Here is a 26,901-nt window from a genome sequence, read left to right on the forward strand (position 1 = left end):
CATCTTCCTTTAAACGTTTCTTTACCTTTTTTTTAAAAAATATATCTGTTTTAAGGGCTTGCGGCGAGTAAGAACAGAACATTATGATGCAAACCGCTTCTCTCTCTCTGCTCGGCAGATGGTTCGCTCCCAAAGTGCTAACTCATATGTGTCAAAGTGACATTTTGAGGTTTCGCGGTAATTACAAAGCTTTGTTACGTTTCGCTTCTGTGACTGATGGCTATTTGTAAAGTGCTGCAACTGACACACTCCGTTCTAACCGCAGAGAAAGTGAAAGAAACACTTCACTTATCCAACAAGATAAATGGGAGTCCGTTACCGCTAAAAATGTCTTTCCTACTGATCTGCATTGTCTTATGTGCACAGTAAAAAAACATATATAATTATATATATATATATCATTATATATATATATATTAATATATATACTGTATATATGCATATATTAGCTACATTACAAAAAAGGGGCTACAGGGAGAAGCCGCAGTGCCTGCTTTTCTCCTCGAGACACGCTTTAATGTTTTTAGTGGAAATGTCTCTAAATTATTGACTGGTAGGTTTTTAATATTAAGGTTTCAAGACTTTTGAAATCTTTATGTTCTTTAAGTCCAGAGCAGAAGTACGCAGAGTTATAGAATGACAATAATGGAATTTCTGCAGAAATGATTCACTTTATAATAAAATTAATGTAGTTACTTTCAACTGCTACATTTTGTTCTACCGGGCTGCAACCATAGGCATTTTATCCACAATACAAAACAAAGCAAGAATTCAGTATATGCCCAGTGAATACCATTCAGAAAACACCTATCTGAGGGATAAATATTGGGGATTCCGTCACACTATATGGTTATATATCGCTTCGCTCGCCACTACCTGAAAGTTCTACCAAATGAGACTCTCAAAGAATTTAAAGCCTTCTATGGACACCATTAATGCGGTACATTGTACCACAAGGCAGCCTAGGCTACTTCCTAAGGCTCCTGATAAAATGGGCTGCTGCCATCATAATAAGTCATGCATGTCGGCCCCAGCCCCTGAATTGTGTATGAAGTCAAGCTTGGGGGCTCTAAATTGTACACGGCTTAGGGCAGGGGCGTCCAAACTGCGGCCCTCCAGCTGCTGTAGGACTACATCTACCATCCTCCTCAGCCAGCCCCTTAGCTGAAAGAGCATTATGGGAGCTATAGTCCTGCAGCAGCTGGAGGGCCGCAGGTTGGACACCCCTGGCTTAGGGCCTTTTTTGGCTGTGTAGTTCCCCCAGATCAATATTTTGCTTCTAATAAGACAAACCGTTATACCAAACCAGTATAGCTCACATTGGTAAGCCCTGGGGGGTCATTTCTTGTATTTGATAATATTATACCACTAGGCCGTGGTTATTTATTATATAATAGAACAGATGTCCATCAAACAGCCGAAATCCGCTTCTCATCCCTACCATTACCTATATGGGCCTAACCTGCCCAGGGTACGCGTCGAACCTGACAGAAGCCTTACTTATAAATCACGTCATAAGTCCAACCGGACTGTCATTTTCACATTAGTACAATGAACCCCAAAACCAAAAACATTGAGACACCTAGACCAAAACCAGAAGTCACCTCCATGATTTCTCCAATCTCTCTGCATAACGATGTGTCAAAATGGGGTGAAAAACAATAAAATGGAACCGTAAACTAAAATCGGTGATTTCATTGAATTATTTTAGCCGTAACAAAGTATCATATTTTTCCTTGAAAACCATGGCGATCTCTGTGCATTAATTTAATAGAATGTTGCGTCTCGTCTTCCGCCCAACGATCATCACGTCCCCTTTTTATTTACGCAGTTATGTAAGACATGGTGTGTTTGCTACCTTGATCTCGCAAAATGCTGTCACAGCACAACCTTAATGATAAAAAGTCTGTAGACAGATACTTCCTCTGCTAATTTCCCATGCAGATAACTAGCCAAATCAGCGAGGAGCAATACAGGAAGTTCTTTCAATAGCAACTTCCTGTCAAATTGTATCATGTTCACGATTTGCTTTAAAGGTACCATCACTCAGACTATATCCTAGCTGAAATTTCCACCATCACATATATAAGTTCTACTATGATTTCATTATGTCCATGTTATGGAGGGCTTTTTTTGATAGAAAAGAGCATTTTCGTGGTAGGGGATCTTTATTGGACCTGAAACTAAGTTTTTAAAGGATGTAAAAGGTCATTTTTGGGCAAAAAAAGGAGGAGTTAACTCTTGGATTGGGTCAAGCCACTGATTAATGGAAAGGACAGTGTGTTGAGGAACCATACAATAATACCTACCTACAAAACCTTTCTACCTGGTAATAAAAAATGGCGGACTATGTGGAGTTTTTGTCCTGTAGCCATTCGTTTGGCTTACTAGATAATGAGGGTTAAAAAATTGTTTAGGTGGTAGTAAGACCTGTCCGTGATATTGGATAACGACATCAAGTTGTATTATTTTAGGGTATATGATCCGCCATCAAAGATGAACCAAGAATGATCTTAAAGAAACATAAAATTTGAACCATTCGGCCTGTTTTTTTTCCCTCTTTTAAAAACTCAAACCTTAATCACTCCTTAGATTTAGGATAATCTTATCAATCCAGATTGGGTGAATCTCTTTTTTTAGATAAAAAAAAAATTTAAAAATTGTTTAAACATCGTGGGGTAATGAAGGGAATAGCGTTGGTTTGGTACGCAGCACCGATAGGGTCGGTTCATTGCACAGACTTCTTTATCTCGTACGGCCAGAAGTTTGAGTGGTTTCCAAGAAAAAGTTATCTTTTAGTCAATGCGACAAGACCCTCATAACCTCTTATAAATCATAGAAACCAAACTCGTTCCTAACAGTGGAACACGGCAGCTATTCGGGTCATTTTTCTTTTGGCTGACTGTTTCCAAAGAGTTCCAAGAATCATTTCCGAGTTACACGGCCATATAATAAATACAATAAACAGCCCCAAATATTTCGCGTTAGCTGTGTCTCACTAGGTATTGGGGGGTTTCCATGGATTCGTATTCTGTGTTAGATCAGTATAGACCGAAAGATTCTAGCTCCAGACTATGTTAGGACACGAAGCTCATATGTGACTTTGCTAATATATATATATATATAGGGCTCCGGGCATCAAATTCAAGTTTTGACCACTGAATTAAGTTGGAAAGTATAGGTGCAACTATACTTCTATCTATACTTAATATGATAAAGCACCCAGTTATGTAGCTGAAACACTGTGACCCTGGGATTTTAACCCATTGTAGAAAAGATAGATTGATCACAGATCAATTGATCGTTACATCTGAGGTCAGATTTTGCTCCCATTTAAAATTTGGCTTTTATATAATATAAAATATAACATATATAATATAATTGGGATTTATGAATACCTTGAGCATAAAGTGCGTAGATAATGCTTAAGAAATGTTAATGAATGGAAGAAAAACTTTCCAACTCATCAAAACATATTTATTTTTATAATTAAAATTTAAAAAAAATTTCGGTTTCTGTGTTTAAAGAATTTTTGGGGAGGGTTCTAATGTTTTTGAGTAGACAGAATAAGCTAGTCAAACTACTTTTATTAACAGAATGTGTGGAATTAAGGTGTCACGGGATGGTGGTAGACAATGGCGTCCGCCATTGACTGCTTAATCGTGTCATTTTTGCCATTAACAATTGTCACCTGACATAAAAGCAGACGCTGATAGGCTGTTGCCATAGAAACTGAAAAAAAGTTTATTTTTATGTGATTAAACCGTGAATAAGAATAAATTGAGTCAGCTATTCATGTAACTTACTAGAGAGGGTGTTTAATGTTTTGTCTGTGGAAAACACATTTAATGATGAAGCACGGTGTAGTAATGAATAAACCGGATCTCGGTCAGTCTGTGACGTGAGTGTTTTAACCCCTTAAGGACGATGGGCGGCCCCTAAACCCATTGAAAACAATGCGTACATGTGTGGGCTTTGTCATTAAGGGGTTAAAGTTGTGAAACGGTAGTCAGACGAGTATCCTTGTGACTATAATATCTCGCAGGCTATTCACATTCCATAGGGTCTTTTCCTGGACACCATGGGCGGCGCGAGTATCGTCCCACAAAAACGGAATCCTAGTGTTTCCTGCATTGTCAGTAGAACCGACGCACCTTTAAGCTCTCTTCCTGCAGACTCCGCCATGAGTTCTCCATGTGCTTCCTGGATTATGCTGAAGCAATAGGTAATAATGTAATAAAGTCACTACCTGTCACACTAATAAATCACAGCATAATCCTGGAAGAATACCCACTTTACCTAAAAAAAAAAAAGATACTTTGTAGTTCCTGATCTCTGCGCACATATTCAACGGGGATGTAGTGAGCAAACCCAGTGCCGGCCCTGACTTTTCTAGCACCGTAACGTGACTGGCATCCCCGCCCGCATTCGTTTGCTCGCTAGTAAAGGAAGAGAACCTGGAAGCTTCCCCTATCGGTTAGTACTTTAAACAGGACAGGGATGTCCCTAGTGACGGCTCCACGTTTACGCTGTTTCCTCCGACAGCTGCTCTTTTCTCATTTTGTACTAAAAGGCAACCTAGGCATCTGCCTAGGGCCCGAGGTGCCTGGGAGGCCCTGCTGCATATATATATATATATATACACACACACAAATATATATATATATATATTATACACACTACCGTTTAAAGGTTTAGGGTCACTTGTTTTTGATAGAAAATGTCCATTAAAATAACATGAAATGGATCAGAAAATTGCTGATTTTTAATGGAATCTCTTCATAGAGGCTCTTTATCACTCCCATCACTCCTGTGTTCCAATGGCCCTTTATCACTCCCATCACTCCTGGGTTCCAATGGCCCTTTATCACTCCCATCACTCCTGTGTTCCAATGGCCCTTTATCACTCCTGTGTTCCAATGGCACGTTAGAAACCTTTTTGCAATTATGTTACAGACAGAAATGTCCTTGTTTTCCATGAAAACAGCTAACCTCGTATGTAAAGCCTACATTGGTACCTCGCCTAAAGCCCCATGCAGTGTTAATCCAGCTCTGTTCACTCATTCTGTGCCAAATGCATGAACTGTTAAGCAGAAAAGAGCCCCGACTCTTTGGAAGATAACGACGTGCGGGTTCGGTGACACGTTCCTCTGCTCCTCTGTGTAACACGTTGAAACTATTATATAGAATAAGAGCTGAGTAAGTGGTGGTGACACCGGCACACTCCGTGGAACGCTCTGCGGTCGGGGGGGTTTGCGCCGCACATCTTTAGCCTGGCTCTCTACCAATCCCTTCTTGGCTCCGAACGACCTAATGTATTTGATTTGGAACGGGGTTTGCGGTAATTATGTGCTGCGTACGGGTAGGTGAAATAACCAATTGTGAGCTCCTGTAAAAAATGTTTTCCCTGCATTATCTCGAGTATGCAGGAGGGGAGACGAATTCTGTTCAGTAAGGGGGGTTCTGTCTCGTGTTTCTGAGTGATTTATTTAAATAAAACAAATCGTACGTGCTACAAATTGCATACGCATCAGCTTTAAAATGTTCGGGGCCAAAGGGCTGTTTCCTACTGACAAGTAAAGGGTTAATAGTGTACTTAGAGAATATATATATATATAGAAACTGTATTAAAGCTGCCGCATAGCATGGATACCTCCCAAGTGTCCCTGCTGCTAAAATGGTGAATGGTTTGCAGGATACAATTTATTAGGATGTACGGCTTGGAGTACAGGAGGGAAATGTATTTAGAAGGAAGAGAAATGTTAGAACAATAGATCCTAATCGAAACAGAGGCTTAGATGGAATGGATGAAAGTGTTACTTTACTGAGAGGGTGGTAGATCAATGGAACAGCTTCCCAGCAGAAGTGGTACAGTAAGGGAATGTAGACATTTATGGGATAGGCTTTACATCAGGAAAAATGGGCAGACTAGACGGGCCGAATGGGTCCGATCTTCCGGCAAATTCTATGTTTCAAAAACAAAATATAATAACTAATAAATAACCGATAATATTGTATCTATGTTTATGAGGGAAAAACAACAGGGGCGCACTAGATGTGAGGAATAAGGGACTTGGGTCCCGAGGAGGGACTATCCCTCCTATACTGGAGGCAGGGAGGTAGGTATTGGAGAGACGGACCGGCGGACTGCTTCCTATCCTATGAGATGATTATGCTTCCCCAAGCCGGCTTCTCAACAGCATTAAATCTGTGCTTTTTTGCAATTATTCAACTCTTTTTCTATCAATACTCTTTGTGGGGTCTTTATTTTATGTTTTGATAATTTTGTGTAGCGTTAAAAGATGAATATAAACATTTTATAGGGTACATTTAATTCAAAATATTAAACAAATTGTTATTATTATGATCCTAAGAGTACAATGATCTATTTTTATAGCGTTACACCTTTAGCACAATGAACATCCACAGCACAGCGACGTGTGGAACCCCCAAAGGACGTCTGAAAAACCAAAACATTCAGCCAGTGTTTTCTGTTCCACTGGTGATTTTTGGCAGGGATTGCTGAATAAGAATCTCGACTCAAATATAGAAAAAAATATTAAAACTGTAACAATGTTAGTTTTGTTGGCATTTCTTTTCTTACCTACCTGGAAATATTTTTTTCTTAGCGTGTCTGTTGTGATGCAACCAGTTTGGGCAGACCAATAATTTTCTATAATTCTCCTACAATTAATTTTGGCTTAAAAAAATTAAAAAAAAATTGTTTCTTTATAGTCCATGGGGCAAGTTTACTTTATTGTGCAGACCACTATAACCATCATCCACAGGCACTTTTACTGAATTTGTTACATGCTATATACATATATATATATATTTATTAATATTATTATTTTTTTATTTATATATATATATATATATATTTTCTTTTATTTTTATTTTTATTTTATTTATATATATTTTTTATTTTTATTTTATTCATATATATATATATATTTTAATTTATATATATATATATATATATATGTATATATACATATTATATTTATTATTATTTTTGTTTAATTTTTTTTTCAATCTTTAGTTTTAAAATTTCTTAATTTCTTTTGTACATTTATCGCCTTATCGATAATGGGAGTTGGCACACACAAAAAAAAAATACTTTTTCAAGGCCGTGCCGTTTATAGTCCCATGCATTGCAGAAGTGAAGACCATCAACTTTTCAAAAACAATAGCATAATCATCTTTATTTTCCTTTCCCAAATGGGTTTGCATGCCTTTTTTTCTCAATTACAGTCATGGAATGTAGAAGTTCTAATCTCCGAGCTCCATACCTAACGTGGAATTCTACAATGGATGTTTAGTCTACTTAAAAAAAAAAACCGAGAAGCGTTCTGCCCCTTTAATGTTGTTTATAACAGTTGCATGCAGCTTGTCAGGTGAAGGTTAATAGCTCTCCAGTTAAAAGTAATTCTAAGCACAGATGGGTTATCAGTCCCAAACACTCGTTACAAGATTAATCTCGTTTCCGACAAGATTTCCTTTTCCCTCAACTGATTTTTACTGACCTGTCAGCGGCCGTTAAGAGTTGGATGCATTTATTACAGAGCCGGGCAAAAGAATTCTGCGCTGTGGAACAATGAAGAGACCCCCATCCTATCGCGAGGGAACATCTTTGGAGGAGAATAACTTTTTTGAAAGGTTGTGATTCATATACAACCAAAACAGAAGTTTGTTTAATAAGATCTATCCATTAACTGCGAGGGCTTTTAGCGGTAAATGGCGCTCTAATGGGTTTCCGTTGTGTTGCCGCGGCTTTGAAAATTATTATCTTTTGCCGTCACTGATGAAGCGTTCAGTCCTTTGATGCAAACTTTATTTTTTTTTGCTTGGTTTTGGTGTTGTCAGCAAACAGCATCCCGATCTTTTGCTATAAGGGAGATGGCGCGCGTATTAACCCTATGAGAGCCAGGGATATAAATATTGATTTACTTTTAGTCCATATGACTGCATCTATACGTTATGTATAAAATGATCCGTTTACATGAGAGAAGTATTCACAATGTATACGTGTATTTCTTTCAATTTTTTTTTTATAAAAAAAACATATATACATGATGATTTTTATGTGTTTTAATGTATTAAAAATGTGTTCATGTTTTAGAAACTATAACTGACCATGTTTAAGAAGCAAAAAGTTTGCTTCGGGGGTTTGGAGTATAAGGTATGGACAGGTTTAAAAAGGTAAAAAGGTCCATAAATGCAGTATATATATATACTGTATATATACACCGGTAAATATATATATATATATATATATATATATATATATATATATACAATAGAAGAGTTATATGCATATATGGGAACTTGGCGGCCCCTATGGGCTACTCCATATTCATCAAGCTTGGCCAGCTCAGTGTGAACTGCTCTTCATGGTGAGTGTTTAGTGGGGTCAAGTGGTGGATCAACTGATATGGGGCAAACACAATTTTATTGTACTTGCCCCCCAGGCAAAAGGTTGCCCGTTCGATAATATCATTCACATTACATTAGCATAACTGGGAACTGTCGGGGTTTGACCCAGAGTCTCCAGGAGAAGAGCTATTTCCCCTAACCTCCAGGTCAGTTTCTTTTTGTTTTGCCACGCCCACTTCCCACCCATACCCCACCCACTAAAGGCTTTCTGGAGCTAGCCCTGCCCCTATGTGCATCTAGCCCCACCCCTATGCAAGACTAACCACACACACCTTCACAAATACATTTCCCAGGAGGAGGGTAGCAAAAGTTGTTACATAAAATTATTACATAATTATGAAAGAATAATAAGAGGGGTTGACTTATCAGATGTAGATATCCATGTGACAAATCTACAGTCAGCAGTCTATCTAATTAAAACAGCTTTGTTCTTCAGAACTTCCCATGATTTCATTCAACCTCACCCAAAATTCCTGGCATGTCGCAGTCGCCATAAAAGCCAACGGAAGTACCCTTTAAGTAGTGAGTAAGTAAATATGCAGGTTCAAGAAGGAAACCAAGTCCTGAAACCATTCAGCTACTTCTTATTGGTGTAAGAAACATACATTCATTAGAGAAACACAGTGGTATCGACTTTACGAATGGAATACGTACAACAGAGGAACTATCCAAATCTTCTAAATATTGGATTTTTATACATTCATATTTATTTGCGATCTAAAAAGTGCTTGCACATAACTTCTAAAATTATAAGATTTTCTTAAATTTTTGTCAATTAATATAAATATGACATTGTTAGTATTTGTTTCCATAAGTCTATACATATTGCAAAAGGAATTCATATTTCGGAGCGTAGGCAACCCTGCATAAAATCCCGGCATAAAATAGAGTACAAAATAGATGAGTAGATATAGGAACCTGAATACCCGAAGCCCCTCTTTTCTCCCCTGAAGCCCCTACAAAGTCATTTTAGTTGTCTGGGTGGAATCCTACACACCTACTACAATACATATATTGTAAAGTGTTCCTCTTTTGCCATTTGGCCATTGGGAGGTATGAGTTAACAATTTATTTTTTTATTTTTATTAGAATTTAAAAAAAAAATCATTTTTATTTGAAGGAGAGAATTTATTCATTTTCCAGCGGGATTTAAATACTTAGAGTTTTGTTCCAGGGTGACTAAAAATTCACCCAAGAACTGAGAACCAAGACAATGTCGAGTCAGTAAACCGATTTAGCAAAATGCATTTTTTGTTAAAAAAAAACAACAACAAACAAACAAAAAAACTGGATATCTTAAAACGGGGCAGTATGTCTTGCTTCGTGTAGTTAGTGGCCCATGAGACTTGTTGTAGTTGTAGCAGATACAGAATGTTTATGCTTGGTAGATCTCTACATTTAAAACCTTGTCCTTGAACATTTATAAAACATATAAGCGTTTATTTTCTCGTAGATGTTGGTACGATGGCCAACGATGAACTCAACGTTTTATGTAGGGATAGCCCCAGTGGATGCATGGCTACCGGGAAAGGAAGTGACAGTCCCGGATATCCAGGGAATGATGGTTTCCCAGCAAATATTGTCCATAGCGACTTAGTAATTAGCACTTTAACTATTTGTCTCATTAGTACCAGACATTGTATGATATATCCTGTGTGGAATCAGGACATGCGGAACCCTACGCTGAACAAGAAATAGCAATAGCTAACTTTATATCTTTATATATCGTGATCAGGATTTTTTTGACTTTTTAAAAAAAAGAAGGTAACATATTCCTGATATCAATATCTGAAATTTAGATATTTATTATATATATATATATATTTATTTATTTATTTAATTTTTTTAATGTAATTTTTTTTATTTTTTTATTTATTCTTTTATTTTTTTTTAATTTTCCGACAGGGTATTGTGTCTCAATGACTATCCAACACTGATATACGAGAGTGGACCTCCCATATACATAAAAATAGTGTTTTTGAATATTTACATTTTTGTTACTATTCAGTACATGCAATGACTATACAGTAGAAACATTTTTAGGGAGGTGGCCTACACAGGGAATTGCTTTGCTGATCATTTCCCATCCACTGGGGAGGGAGTAAATATAAAGAGGCATACATTTAAATAGATATATTGTGATATTGTCACTTTAAAGAAAAATTTAAAGAAAAATACACAATTAACTAATTTTACTTAGGTATTTATTTTTATTTTTTTAACCTTCAACTTAAAAAGGTTTGTGCAGTGCATACTATCTACATCTCCGGTAAAAAATAAGGTGAAAATATTTATTTTGATTTCTTCTTATATGTATTTTTCAAGTTGTTAAGCTGTTATTATTTTAGGGGGAAAAAAGTAAAATAAGTAAAAAAAATTTTTTTTTTTTTAACATTTGTAGGTAATTCATAGTTCCTGGCTAGTGGGAAGAACATTGTTTCCCACAATGTATCAAACACAGGAAGTGCTATAGAACTTTGGACAAGGTTTCCTAAAATGAGTTAAAACAAATAGAACACTTAAAAAACTATCTTCTCAATGGACACAGATAGGCGCCAGGATGGTTTTGTTATTAGTAAAAATATGCCGTGTTTTATATATAGTTATATATACAATTTTTGACCTATATCATAACTAGGTATTAGCTACGTAAAAGATAGATTAAGCTAAAAATATGCATTGAAACAAAGAAGAATTGGGTACAATGGGCTGGATTTTGTTCTTTTCCATGTGTCCTAGGATCACATACATGTTTGCCAATACACAGAGTGGACAACTAGGCTATGCCTTAACTTCATATATGTTAGATGCAATTGTATAGCTGGGAGGATTAAGTTGTATTCTTTTTTATGCGTTTGCCCCTTTGCCCCCAGCTATTTTTTGTGCAGGCTTTTGGGCGAATATATATGATACATATGATATAGTTACCACCAGTCAGCTCCAGCGCTGGCACCAGGCCTGGGACTATTCAGACCCCTTTTGTACATGCGTGGGAAGCACTCCTATAGTTTTCAATGGGAGCATTTTCCTGCCACTGTCAAGAAACATTGGACCACGGATGAGGCACACAGCTGCAGAGCTGCAGCTTCTGCCTTAGATACGTGCTTCATTATTTCAGTTTTCAAGAAGGAAGATTAACTCACGAAGAGCTAGGGTTTCTTACGGAGTACTTTATTATGCATTCTTTTTTAGTGCATTCTTACCCCTTAAAATGAGAGTTTTCTATAGAGATCCAATTTCAATGAATTACGAAGGGCCGACCCTAGCTAGCTGCTCATGCAAGAAGAGCTTGGGTGGCCCTGCAGAATGATTGGGTCAGCTTAGTCTGTAATAATTATTACAAATTAATTGAAGTGATTTGATGATCTCATTAACCTAAAGCATTGGTTACAATCACTGGATAACAATCACATGTTTCTCTTCTGGCAAAGTTTCTACATGCTGGCAGACACGTTGACAATTTATAGGTTTTAAGTCATAAAGCGGAATGTTTATGCGGATGATTCAGTATCGCGTAAAGGACACTTTCTGATTGCACATCGTACAGAGGAAGTTTACCAATTATTTGTACCGGTACATTTAGTCCTATAATTTCCTCCATATCTCAAGAACCGAGAACTGTTGCGTATGAAGTAATATTCATTTAGAAATACATAATGACTGCATTGTAATATCAGTTGTTAGATCTGATTATTAAAGAAATTAGTAAAAGTATAAACTTGACAAAAAAAACCTTAAAATTGCCCTCAAGTATTTCTATATAATTCAAATCTAATTTAGGTTTTTTATGTGTTAGATTAATTCTAAGATGTAATCATGTGACATAAACCAATGGCAGGGATTGGCTGACAAGCACAGTTGCTAAAGAGCCTGCTTTACTTGCTCTCATGACAATTGCATAAAAGTTGTTCTCTGGCCTTTGTGGGCTCCTTCATTTACTCGAAGCTAGTTTTGTAAGACGCCTTTGTCTATGGTAACGAGTAGAACCCGTGACATCAGGAACGGGACAGAATAACAATTTCCTGGCATTATAACTGAAATATTACACAGGGGTTTTTAATAAATCCACAAAAAATTTATTTTTTATTTTTTTATTACCTATAAGGCGATGCATACATCCGATACTATGTTTCTGGGACTTAGTATGATAATTCAATACTATGAAAATTAATCTAATTAATTGTTGTACAATATAGGCTTTTTTAACAATGAAAAAAAATATTAATTACACTTGATTGGCCGAAAAGTTTGTATGTTGTTGCTTAAATATAAAATTTTTGTTGATTATTCAGAAATAACATTTTATATAAAACCATTCCGTGTAGCATAAAGAAAAGGGCTAGTAATTTAAAAATTAGTATATTATGGGAGGACAATGTATACAAAAAACAAAAACTGTCTGCGCTTCTCACCCTAATAAAGTTGGCAACAAATATATAAACATAATATAAATGAGAGGTTTTGGTTTTATGAATTGGCCAAAGCATAATTAAGCTCACCCGCCACGTCAAGGCACACTCTCAATAGGGTGAGAACCTACTCTCACCTCCTACATAGTGGGCACACAAAGCAGTTTATACTGCTACCAAAACCTTATTAATGTGTTGGGGGAGGTGCAATTAAACCTCCTCCCTATTAACCCCTGGACAGCAAGCTGCAACCAGACTGATGAGGAGCCAACAACCTCAAATATGTGCAAACAGGGAAAAGAAAAAGTGTCGGTGCGCTAAGCTAGTCTCAGGCTCAAATAATATAAATGTGTAATACGAGGCCTACCAAACAGGTGTAAGCATGCTGCAAAAACAGTGTATTGGCTGTACAATGTATACAAAAAACAAAAACTGTCTGCGCTTCTTACCCTTTTTTTCCCCTGTTATGGGAGGAGACCTACAAGGGTCCATAACTCAGTATCTGTCACTAATACTTAAAATATAAATGAAAAATATGTGTTTTTCTTTATATCTTTATACAGTTGACTGCAGGTGCTTGCTACAATTTTCTGTTGGAATTGTCATCCTGTGGTTTGCAAGAAGCATCATTTGTGGATTTTTGCAGCCGGGGTCACGGCCAGATGCCTTGAACGGCTCTGTTTTTAATGACGTTATTCTCTTAGATATTCACGTTCTGACATACTGGTTCAATTAAGTGACCTTCTACATTTTAGCATCACGGCCCCGTTCATGCGTTAAGAAGAATAAACACTGGGTTACACAAACAAATAAGTGCTGGGTCTGTTTTTTTATTGCTGGTGCCAGAAAATATAATAGTCGTAGTATTCACAAACATTGTGACAACCCTTTCACCCAAACAGAGAATCTTTGAAGCTTTGCAAATTATAATGGAAACAATTATTTTCCAAATCCACTTTTTTCCAAATCCTAGGTTTTTTTCAATCGAACACTCCATAAAATCACATAAAAAATTAAAAAAATGTTCATAACCGGATAGGATCCCAGGTTTATAAACATACCTGGGAACTCTATGGGGTTGACTCAGAGTCTCCGGGTAACGCCCTGCGTTCCTGGATCTCTGGGTCAATTTCTTCTTTGTCCAGGCCAGGAAGTGATTATTTGGCTACACCCACTCCCCGCCCATTTCCCTCCTACTGCCACCCACTTCCCCTCCCACAAAAAAGCTTCCAGTTCCCCTTTAAAAAAACAATACATGATTTCTTAAATCAAAATACTATTATTAATTTGCCACCAAATAATACAATGAAATTAAAAAAAAACACACAAAATGTTTATGAAATGCAGAACCGTCATTGTTCTTTAACCTAAAAAAAAGTACTGGATTGGTCTTTTTTTCCCAAAAAAACTAGCGATTTTATTAATTTCAAAGATGAATGTTATTAAGAATCAAGTGCTTACCTCCTCTATACCACTTTTTCTCCCAAAGACTCACAACACTGATTATGGCCCACAGCTTTATTAAAAAACTCCTACGCCCCGTGGCAAAACACAAACAACATATATCCTTAAACAAGACGACAGCTACAGAGCCCTGGGATACACTAGGAAACGGATAAACAATGAGCCGGGACACCATCACTGCCTTGACAATAAAAAAAAACACAACAGCAAGACACAAAACACACAAACCACATGCACCAGAGCAGAATATCCCCTACCAGGGCTGGCGAGAAGGGTTAAGCTGCTCAGATAGATAAAATAGATAGATAGATAGATAGATAGATAGATAGATAGATAGATAGATAGATAGATAGATAGATAGATAGATAGATAAAATCTTAATAAATAAAAAGTATAAAAATTCATATTTTTCTTTTACTGTTCCAAATAAAGACATTTTATTTAATTATTTGTCACAGCTATTTCAGTTCCATGAAGAAAAATACATTTGTAAATACATATAGTATTTCTAGCGGGTGTGTGCGATGAAGCTAAGAATTAAGCAAAATATTAGTAGGAAAAATGCTGATTGTTATTTCCTCCTAAACTAAGAAAACATCAGCTTGTCGTATACGTCTCGTCCAAGAAAGATGAATTTGAAAAGCAAACTCAGGAAGGGCAGGAATCCTTGAAGCCCATTTAAAATTCTCCGTATTCTTAGCAGACCGGATGTCAGGACTCGCGTGTTAAGATCACATTGCCGAAGGACATACGAATATCTTGTTTATTATGGAGCATTGATACCCGCCTAGTGTTTAACCGATAAGAACGTTAAACTATAAATATTTTTTATTCAAGCAGAATCGCATTTTTTTTTTACATTTTGTGCAAAATATTTATACTTCACCCAATCAGATTGGAGATCGTATTTTCAGACCCAGGTTCCTCATTGGGTATAACAACAGAAAGCGACTCCCTTACGTAGAGAGGCTATGGGAAGAACTGCTTCCAAAATAGCAGAATGAAGGCAATTTGATACATTATTAAGAAAATGTAACTAATAAGAATAAAAATGCATTCAGAAATCTTAAAAAATTATTTTGTAAATTTTGAACTTAAAATATATTTACTTGGCACCAGCTACGTTTTCTGGACTAGGCCAACAAGGCGAAGGGTGGCGGGTCTAGAGAGTGCCAGTCCCCCCATCCTCCATCCCCCGGTGTGTTGCTGCTCCATTGGGCCTGTTACAAGATCGATCTCTGATCTCCCCAATTATCCCATGTAGACTATGGGATGTTTTGAAGTAAGTGCTGGGATATGACATCATATCTTGGTGTTTCTCAGTAAGAAACGCCAGACAACAAAGGGGCAGCTGGGGCTCTGCCCTGGGTCAAGCCTACGGCAGCGTCCCATTGCTTGGAATGTATTTAATGCAGTCCCAATCCCATCCAGGTGAAGAGCCATCTCTGAGGGAAATGGTTGATAAACTATGGACTGTTCCAATGAGATCCAACAGATGAAATCTTGAAAGTGGTTTGCCCGTAGTCAGGCTAAGCTGCCAGGACCCAAACTGTATCCGAACTTCCCTTCTATGAGTTTTATCCAAGTCCCAGCTCAAAATTGGGTTCATCGTCGCTACATTTCTTGCCTTAAATTCACGAGGAACACGTAGGCTTGAGTAAGCCTGGATTTATCCAAATCAGTTCCACAGGAGAAGATTTTCGGGAGCGGAGGTTACTGAATTTGGGGGGGGGGTTAAAAAAATACCCGAGATGTTTCATTAAGCAGAATTTAGACCTACCCAGCCCCCGTCCTATGACGTTTCTAATAAAACAAATGTTGGTTAATATAAAAAAGTGAGGCTGAAGACATAAAGGATCACTGAGATAATGCAAAATCCATTAAATTGACGATTTTGGGTTTTTTTTTAACAACATAGTGTGTGCTGTTAGAACGCTTTTCTTAAGATGCCCGTTTTCCTTTCTTCATCAAGTCCCTTGCCAATACCTTCTCTTTTTTCGGCTGAGTGTATTGTTCTGTGGAAATGGTTATTCTGAGTCTGCACTTTGTTTTCCTGTTGTTTCTGGGGGGGGGAGGTTGTTGGACGTGGTGCAGAAGATATGAGAATGGCATGCATGTTAACAACCTTTGTTGAAGAAAACAATCAAACAATGGCATTTTTTTTTCTCTTAAATACCTAGGGAGGATTTCTTTAACATATGTAAGAAAAAACAAATCACGGGGTCAAAGGGGGGGAGGAAGTGATTGAGAAACTTAGAGAAATTGTGGGTAAAGAATTTCCTTTTTTTCTGAGATCCTTTGTAATTCCAGCACATAGCGACGATTTTTATATGATTTTGATGGCTTTTTAAGAACAATCCAAACCACAGAAAATTTCTACTAATTAGCCATTTATAGGATTTTTTTTGTTGTTTACCCCCCAACAACTAAAAGTTATAAAAGTTAAACAAGCACGAGTGGCCTATGGCTACTGAATATAACACAAGACCAACGACTAATTAAGATCTGAGTCTTTGCATCGGGAAAAAATGAGCAGAATGGGTTTTTATCCGCTGTCAAATTCAATTTTTCTAAGAAAATTGCAAAATATAATTTAAAAAAATAAATAAAAATGTGTAGGATATTTCAATATTTCTAATGTTATTCCAAAAACATGGCGATCCCTTCCCAGGGTAATATCTTGCATTTTTAGTATCTTTAAAGTAACATTTATTTTTTTTTTTTCAATGGGGAAAACTTTTAGGAAAGAGATTTGATTTAAAATATCTAGATCGTGTCTGGCATGTCTGTGAACGGCTTTCTTAATCCGCCAGGATCTCTCGCCGTTCGTGGAAATTAAATTTTCTAATTGAAATTAGTAGAAAATGGCCTTTAATTAAAGACCCTGCTTATACAGTAACCACGGATGGTGGTCTTTACGGATGTGTATATTTTTCCTGATATATATTCTTGTAGCCGTCAATACTTTCTTGGTGGTTACCGAATTGGTTAAGAAAAAAAACTGAAAAAAAGGCACACATTTTATTGTAAATGAATGAAGAATTCATATTTATTTTCAGAAGACATGAACAGGTAAATCGTATAGACTTGTATTAAATACTTTTAAATGTTAGCCGTCGATGGAATGCTTTTAGAAGCCTAGAAACCTATGGTCTAGTGCAACCAAATACCTAAAAAACATAACTGCGTGGCACTAAATATATGAGTATAAGTCTCGTATTGTTAAAATTTATGTGGATTTCGAGGAAATGCCTTCTGGATCGTGCCATTCTACAAGCTCTTACACTGTCTTATTGTTCCGTAGAACATAAAGTAACAATTGTTCCCATTCAACGCCAGGGCGAAATAGGTACACTTAATTTGACTTGTACATGCGTCTCTGCCCCGAGGGCTGAATGCGTTATAAGTGGATATTTTATATCCAGAATAATCACGCCGGGTAAATTTCCATGCTGTCTGAATCTATCATTGAAAAGACCGCTAAGTTGAGTTTCGTTCCATTTTTAGAACAAGAGGTGCAATGAAATTCTTGAGTTTCACGAGGGTTATTTGGCTAAGTGAAACCACATGTGGCTGCTCCTTTTTAGAACAATAAACAAAATGTTACGTCTTACATCAAGGGCTAACCCGATTATAATTCTGCGTACGCCAAATAGGTCCGGTTTTTTTTTTTTTTTTTATTATCGATGCCAACGTTGGGTCCGTGAAGAAGGCATAAGAGGAAAACAAGTTCTAAAAATATTATTAAAAGGAGGTAACGCCACAAAGTCATCCTGGTGACCGCGGCTTCGGAGAGAACCCGAGCCAAACTATATTCTTGGTTCCAGTTGGCTAAGGCTAAAAAATATGCAATTTCGCTTTCAAGCAATGTGAAACCCATTAGCGGAGCGTCTAGCAATAAATAATATGAAATGCAAAAAAATGAAAAGCGTTAGCTACAATAGTTTAGTGTTAAAATACTGATCTGCTATTCACCATTTGTGGTATTTAACATATGTGATATTTAACAGCCCTGCTTGACATCGAGGTGTAAGCTGCGTTATGACAATGACTAGAGGTATGTATATATATATATATATATATATATATATATATATATATATATATATTACGCCTTGAACAATAACTAAATTCATTTATTAGAATTCAGGCGTAAGAAGCATCATTATTTTGGGGATAAGTAATGGACTTTTATCTAATAGAGCTGGAGATTGGTAGCAAAGGATGGCATAGCAGGGATTTCTTATCTGGTTTCAGCTCATCCACTATAGGGGAGATATAACATAATGGGGAGGAATAATCATGCAGATCATGCATTGGTTTCTTAACACCAACGGCATTAAAAAAGTAACTTGACTCTATAAACATCTCAGGATAATGTATAGTTTGATGTCGCTGTTTGTATGTATTACATCATATGTGGGTTCCGTTGGTTGTGTAATTATCTAAATCTTGCAAACAGGAATTGATCCAAAATTACTTATAAACAAAGCTACTTCTTGGTTATGGTATTTCACGAAAGGCCACCATAATAAGCATGTTTAGAGGTTTTCTAGTTGGCGAATGGATGGGATGATAATTAATTGTAGTCAAAAAAAAAGAGAGGAAACAAAACAGGAAGGTGTCTTAGATTAAAGACACTCTACATTCTTAATGCAGACAGGATAAGCACTGGAAGAGATACACTTCCCAATGGAGTTTCGCAATATCCACTCGACTGAATAGCTACTCAGACTCATACTAGGCGGAAAAGTCTCTCTATCGTCTATCTTCGAGCAAACCACTGCAAAATTGTAAATCGAGCTGAAAGAGTTAAAATATGTTCATTTATGGCTTTTCAACCAAATTCCTTGGGATCGATAACCTAAGTTGACTTTACTCTCTGATGGAGCTGTGACTGTAGATGGTATAAGAAGACTTCATCAAGCTAGACCCGGCTCTTAAGGATGTTTCTGCAGCGTATAGAAACCAAACTCGATGGTCCTCTATTGTTTGTTTGTACGAGGGAGAGTTTGTAGAATAAGCGACTCCACGTGGTCAAAAAAGATAATTATTACATTGGAGTCTTTATGAAAGAAGACAAGGAAAAGGATGAACATTTGGGATCTACTGTATTGGCAAAATGCAGAGAATGCACTTCATGAGAACTTATGAGGACTTCTCCCATGTAAGTTCCTTGTTGTTTTTTTTTGTGCCTGTAACTAATTTGGGTAACTTTTAGGGTTCCCTGTTCTTCTAACAGAAAATAATAAAATGCAGTAGGGGTTTGTGGCGGTTATATAGAAAGACGGACCTTGTGACTTTGTTGCAATCTTTAAAAGTATCAGTTTAGAAGTGAACACTGAGACGTCTTTGATTGATTGGTTGGTTGGCTGGCCATGGATTATAGCCATTGAGACATCATGTAAATTTGTAAGCCAATAAATCTGATAAATACTAAATGAAGTTAGGAACGGAAATGATTTTGTGATATTCTTATGATTAAAAATTATTTTTTTATTATGTTTTTTTTATTTAATACTCATTTTATGTCATGAGCATTTTAGATTTTTTTTTTAGATATGATATTATTATCCGCCTTTCCAAATGCTTGACGGAAACTTTTTATGTTGATGAGTAGGGGATATTTAGCATGTGATCTTTGCAAAGACTTTTTCCTTAAAAAATATATATATTTTGCATATTCCTGGAAATTTTTTTCTGCAAATGAGTCCTTGACGTCACCTGTTGATTTCGTTTTTCCTCGTCCAGTCTCTAAGTAGTGTTCGTTGAAATCACAGCAATAAAACTCCAGTTATAGAACCTCGGCTTGAAGTGGATGATGATATCTTGGCATCTTATGCTAATTGTTAGGGTCCAAGACTGTGTGGGTTCCTTGACGAAATTAAACTGTATTCAGCGGGAACGGATACAATTCATGGTTGTTTTGTTAGGTGTTTTGTTTTGTTTTTGGTATTAACAACTATAGTAGTTTCTTCCAATTAAATATGAAATATAATAAACACTTTGATATAGGAGCAGGAATGAGCTCCCTGGAAAGCTCGTCAAAAAAGAAGGATTGCTATCAGTATGGCAATTCCTGGAAAGTGAGATATGTAGGTATTTATCTATCATAATAGATAAATAATATTTTTTTTAACAATGTTTAAAGACCTCCGGCCCTTTGTGAAGAATGCTGTGACCTTTGTGAATTTTTTTCTGACCTTGCAAGTCTTTATTAACATTAAAAGAAGACTTCTTCACAATATAAAAGGAATAAAGAATATAGAAGATTAGCAGCCAACCAGAAAGAGGAGAATAATATTTGGAAGTATTATTTTGTGAGCAAAATAGGACTTTAAAGAGTAAATTCTTAAAACTTGTTTTATCTGCTTAAACTATTAATTTAGCTTTTTGTATTCAAATAAATAATTTTATCTGTAAAAGTTATTAAATTTATAATAAGGAGTAAAAAGAAAAAAGAAAAAGGATATTTCCCTTGGCTATTTTTTCCTGTACATGTCAGCAAAGAACTTTCACCTGCTTTCTCATAAAATACCAAAGCATTGTTTGATTTTTGAGAAAAATTAACCTTTCATCCACTAGCTTCCGTGGGAAAACGTGAAATCATTAGTGGGGGTGACCTTTCAGTTTAAAGGTTAAGAGACGAGATTGTTGGGAATAACCTATTGTGAAGCCAGCCACTGAGCAAGGCTGTTTACGGGTTTAATGCTTGTCAGCTAAGCTGCGAGGATGTTTGTGCCTAGAAACTATGTATAAAATAAAATAATCATGGATATAACAATGGGATAAATATTAACCCTGAGATAAAAGATACATAGAATACACCGTCATTCATCAACAGGATACATTCATAATGCACCATTATTTCAATAGAAGGGCAATGTTGGGGGCTAGACCTTCTGGCCTCCAACCCAAAGCTTAACTCTGCCCATTTTGGACTACAGCTCGATAAGACAAGTGAAGTTGGACCAAAGCAAGCCATCTAACCCCCCCCCCCTGTTACCAGGTACTTGGTGGTCTCAAGCATCCTTATGACTTTAGTGTCCAGCGCATCTGACTCCTTCATGTCTTGCATGGACGCAGATGAGGTCCAGCTTGGCTTGTACTACTCAAGAGCCTGTTCACTCACCTCTTTTGCAGACACACAAATATTGGGTAATACTGCAAATTTAGTTACAAGAATACAAAGTCATGTGGAATCTGCCCTTCAAACTATCACTAGTATTATATATTTACAATCCAATAAATCATAAAGGGAGGACTATGGGCATTGTACCTCCAGTTGTGTTCATCCAGATCTCTAAAAATGATGCTTTTACTTAGGAACATTTGAGATAAATTAGCTGAGAGTGTCAAGAATGCCACTTCTGAAACTGCCCTTGAAGAACTAGCTAAAAAAAACATTAATATTAATATTTTTTTTTAATTGACAAGACATATAACAATTGTGAGCCTTCACTCCAATGGACCTTGGACTATATTTACCCCAAAAAAGAAAAACCGAAGGTTTAGGCAATTTGTAATCTCAACAGAAAAATCACGTTTCCTATTTAAAACGTATTTGGGTTTAAAGATGATCTGTGAACGTTGTAGTCCGTTGACGGGCAGGTTCTTTGTAGTGTTCTGTGAATAATATGCGATGATGCATAGATTCAGAATTCGGTTATGACTCAAAAACTTCAAGATATTTTGGTAAACAAGTGGTATTATGTTGCACCCAACAATAATTTCATCCGGTTATTCAGTTTCAAACACATTAGACAAACTTTACCAGAACCAATGAAAGCTGTCTAATAGAATTCCAGTAACTGAGGCTATTACAACATGTAACCGTTCTGATGAAACAATGTCCGGAAGTTCGCTTACCACAATTAATCCCTCTAAATATATAGGTTTTGTGAGCACGTGAAATAGTGAGGTTTGCTACAATGTTTTTTTAAAAAAAAAAAATTATTAATTTTTATTTATATAAAACACATACCAATAACCTACATAAGTAAATTTTTTTTAGTTTTTTTAATAATAATAATAATTTATTCATTTTTAAGTAAGGTTTGCTACAATGTTATACAATGTTATAAAAAATGAATATTCCATTCAGTTGAGCAGTCCGGTTCTTCCAATGAAGCCATAATTAATTATATTAGGACTAAAAATGAGTTGACATTTCCTCTTTAAAGGACCCTTTTTGTAGTCCAAATGGAAAGGGTGGTAGATTCTTTGAAAGGGACAGTTTAATGTCCCAGACAGCCTTACCAAAGAAAAATACATATTCAAGTACTTTATGAGTACTTTAATATGTATTCTTTAAAAGGTAAAAAAATACTTTCCTAAGAGAGAAGCTGCAGCATCCAGCCTTATGCATGGTGTGCGGATCAATTACACATATGCGCATTGAGGGGTCTCATTAATCCCGCTACCCCTAGGACATTTGCTGAGTATATCACGCCAAGTATGTCACATGTCAGGAGATGTGTGCTGCATATGATGGCTGGAATGCCCCTTTCATAGCATGCCGGTGATAGAGGGTCACAAACAGGCCAGGATCTCTGTTTATCCTTGCCTTAACCCCTTCAAGACCGGGACGTACCTGGTACTTCCTGGTCAAAGGTCACCGGCAGTCCGGGACGTACCAAGTACGTCATCGATGATGCATGATCCAGCGTCGCTATGAACGCTGGGATCGGGAGGGGCGGCTGCTACTGACCGCTGTCCCCAGCGATCCGTAGCAGCCACTCCCCCTCAATTCCGTGCACGTGATCGTTTTGCAGCGAATCACGAGCACGGAATTTAAATATTTTAAAAAAAAAACTGCGGTCTTCAACTGAAGTCGCAGTACACAAACGCCGGTCCTGAAGGGGTTAAAGCAAGAAGTTAAATTAATATTTAATTTAGACACCTGTGCTTAAGCTGGGATATCCCAAAACTGTGGCCTTATTGCGGATCTTGGTGGCTGGAGTTGGGAACCCCTGGGCTAATTCCATTAGATACTTTAAACATGCACGGCATAGGCTATCCGGAACATAAGACAAACACCGGATAATGTTTAGAAAACTAGACAGACGAGATGGGCCGAATGTCTTTAGGTTTACTTAATAAACATTTTTTTTTACGTTTCAAATATTAAAAGTTGCCTAATGTTTATTTAATAATTTATTTGTTATTTTTCAGTATTTTCCCTAATTATGTAAAACCATTTGTTTTCCGTTTTAGCTTTTTAATAAAATATTGTCTCTGCGCCCTAAAAATACTTGCAGTCGGCATAAAAATAGTAAAACGAGACAAATGCAATCTCTTGTGCATCCCCTGTTTGTCTGTAGGAAGCGTTATCAGTGGTGAGTGAAGATCAGTCATTGTTTGAGTGTGCCTACGGAACTCCGCACCTTGCTAAGTCGGAGATGACCGCATCTTCCTCGAGTGAATATGGGCAAACTTCGAAAATGAGTCCGCGTGTCCCTCAACAAGACTGGTTGTCGCAGCCTCCCTCCAGAGTCACCATCAAGATGGAATGCAACCCAAACCAAGTGAACGGATCCAGGTAAGGAGGAATTCCGATTAAATAAAAGTGTTAACAAGTCTTTTCATTTCTACCATTGAGACTTTAAGAAAATACTGAAAAACACCTCATTTTCTGAAGTGACTGGTGAATGTTGGCTGATGAGTTGCTCCTGAGCTTGTTCTTACCTTGCTCATGGTGTCTTTAGTCAAAGTCAATAACTTTTATTGGGGAAACCAGCATAGCAAAGGATCTAGAGTCAAGCAACCGTTTAGGATCTCAGAGGTATCTTCTTCAGATGGAAACCAGAAGAAATCTCTTCTTCATTGCATCTGAAGAAGAGACCTCTTAGGTCCTGAAAACCTATGTGACTTGACATCTTTTTCTGTGCTGGTCTAAAAAAGATGCCATCTTCTCTTGGACCAACTAATGGCCCTATCCATGTTTCCTCAGTTGTTTGGAACAATCTCGTACCCAAAATTCCAAGCAATTTGTTAAAAGTAACTTTTGGCCCCTTTTATGGCGTTTTAAAGGGCCAGTGTAACCTATAGGTGAATTTCAGTGGTCGCTTGGTCTCAAAAGCTATGTTTAAGTACAAAAAAAATCCCACATTGCTCCTTTAGTTCATAAAAAAAGACCCAAAAACCCCAAATCCAACAGATATTTGTTTACTTCATTGTACGCTCATAGTCATCTTGTTACAGATCGGGTATTGATGTAGCGATACCGACTTCAAACTATCAAACATTTTTGTACTTGTTTTTCCTGTCGTGGGCATTCAGTGAGCTGCGTTTATTTTCTTTACATTTCTCTGTAGCTGTAAGTAAACTTTGGAGTAGAAAGGTGTTTGAAATAAGAACGTTTTCATACTTTGATCTGGTTATGCTGCTGAACGTGGCATTGATGCTTGATTTCATGCGGTGGTTTGAGAAGGCAGACACATTTACAAAGTAGTCTCAGTAGTCAGTTTCATCTAATTTAAGCCAGAAACCAAAATGCATTAATATACAGTATATACCATATATATATATTGAATATATCTATATTATCTCTAGATGGACAAAAAATCAGAGCTAACATCCTGGATAAACTCCATCCATCAACTAAGAGATAAAACAATTATTTCATAGAATTGGAACACAGCTCTGGGGAATCTGCCAGCGCTTTATAAATAAATGTAATGTAACCGTAGTTTTGATGAACAAGTCCAAGGAAGCAACATTTTCATGAAATTTCGATAATTGTGACATTATGCAGGTCCAACTCACTCATTCTTCCCATAAAGATACCGCGTAGGCAGTACGGTATACAAGGTGAGGTTGGTGGGATGTAATGGCATTCGTTCTGGATCCAGCAATGGGCCTGAAAAATGATTCTGGTGCAAATTGCGGCAATCACTATAGAAAAATATGGTATTTTCTCTGTGATTGCCTTAGATTTAGCTTTTATTAAAATCCGTTTCATAACATTAAGTTACAATAGCATCCAACATTAGTGTAGTCACCAATTTTATATTATTATTATTATTATTTTAGTTTTGGATTATTTATATTTTATACACACACACATCACACACACATATATATATATATAATCGTATTGATTTTATTTATGCAAAAACAAAAAGACAACGTCAAGAAATTGGCTCCAAATGTATTATTTTGTGTTAATTACTCATGGTATAGACTCATAGCAGTCTGTCTATTGCATATGCCCATATATGGTAATATATGGTACAATCCTTCTGTCTTCTTCAATTCAACATTCTATCTGGTTAAACTAAGCTACTGTTGCCATTCTTTTTTTTGTAAAGCACTATGAGTCCGAAAAATATCTCCCCTGAAATGTAACCCCGTATCATTAATATCACATTATTGGAATATCAAAGTGTTGGCCTTGGAAGTATTAAATTGGCCGATTTCACAGATTCCCACTTAAATTAAGTATACTCACAAATACACAACACTCACTGCCCTCACTTCTACTTTTTTTTAAAATAGCTTCTGTTTTCAGGATTAATAGTAATTTTTGTGCCTCCAGACACACAACATTGAGGATTGATTTGGATGTAAACCACACGTTCCTTCAGCTCGATCTGGGATATTTTCCTACAACAGGTTTTAGTGACTCTTTTAGAGTAAAGATATTCTCACTTTTAAGGCTTGGAAATCCTCCAGGTTAAACAAAAAAACTTTAGAACGTATAATTTTATGATCCGATTATCTGTCTGGCTAGCGATGCTGATATTAACTAAAGTTATATAGGCCATTGTTATGGATATATATATATATAAATATATATACAGATATATACATAGTTTGTGCTCTGGTCCACCATTGCTTTTAACCCCTAATGTTCCCTAAATCCCTATTAAGCCTAAAATGGTCAATGCCACTATAAAAATATAACCCTGAAATTAATCGCCCAAAGTTCTAGGAGAGAATGTTGGAAATTTTATAATAATAACTGAAAACATGTCCTCTGATTTTGCTTATATTTGTTGTTTTCTATTGCGTATATATTGTACAATGTATAATATGTCTACTGTATATTGTACAGTTCTGAAAGATCTGTTCATGTTACGAAAAGATAATAGCAATCACAACGCCACGGGATAGCCAATCAGGGAGTAGAATTTATGCTCTTTGATTGGCTGGCATGAGGTCAGCAGGGATATTCATGTTAACCATTTAATATCCATTGCTAATGGTGGCAACCTAACCCTTCTTACAAAAACATGACCCGGAGGTTGTGATACAGTTGTGCCAAATGGTAGCTAACTTGCACTTCTTGTCTAATCTTTTACTTCGCAAACCTCATAATTTCAAATATGTTTTAAAAGGCTAAATAAAGTAAAAAAATACTTATTAGAAGGTATTGTCTTCTCCTAGGAGTTCCCCGGATGACTGCAGCATAGCGAAAGGAGGCAAGATGGGCGGCGGGTCAGATGTCGGAATGAACTATGGCAGCTATTTAGAAGAGAAGCACGTTCCACCCCCCAACATGACAACCAATGAACGGAGAGTGATCGTCCCTGCTGGTAAGTCTGCTTGCCGTAGGACACGAGACAAAGGACTGGCCGGAGATGCCAAC

At 36.7% G+C, this 26,901-nt stretch overlaps 1 protein-coding gene across 4 annotated transcripts in view; it reads left to right on the forward strand.

Moving 5' to 3' along the window:
* Positions 1-26,901, forward strand: part of ERG (ETS transcription factor ERG) — a 94,773-nt gene that overhangs the window by 58,672 nt on the left and 9,200 nt on the right. For 2 of the 4 annotated variants that reach the window (XM_053456218.1, XM_053456221.1), the window contains exons 1-3: positions 19,136-19,476; positions 23,633-23,850; positions 26,700-26,848. In XM_053456218.1, the coding sequence (XP_053312193.1) occupies positions 19,432-19,476; positions 23,633-23,850; positions 26,700-26,848 (412 nt within the window). In that variant the 5' untranslated portion in view covers positions 19,136-19,431. Of the gene's footprint in view, positions 1-19,135; positions 19,477-23,632; positions 23,851-26,699; positions 26,849-26,901 lie in introns of those variants that run through there. The other 2 variants (XM_053456219.1, XM_053456220.1) reach the window with 1 other exon arrangement.

Source organism: Spea bombifrons, chromosome 2, assembly GCF_027358695.1.
Source record: "Spea bombifrons isolate aSpeBom1 chromosome 2, aSpeBom1.2.pri, whole genome shotgun sequence".
Taxonomy (NCBI): domain Eukaryota; kingdom Metazoa; phylum Chordata; class Amphibia; order Anura; family Pelobatidae; genus Spea; species Spea bombifrons.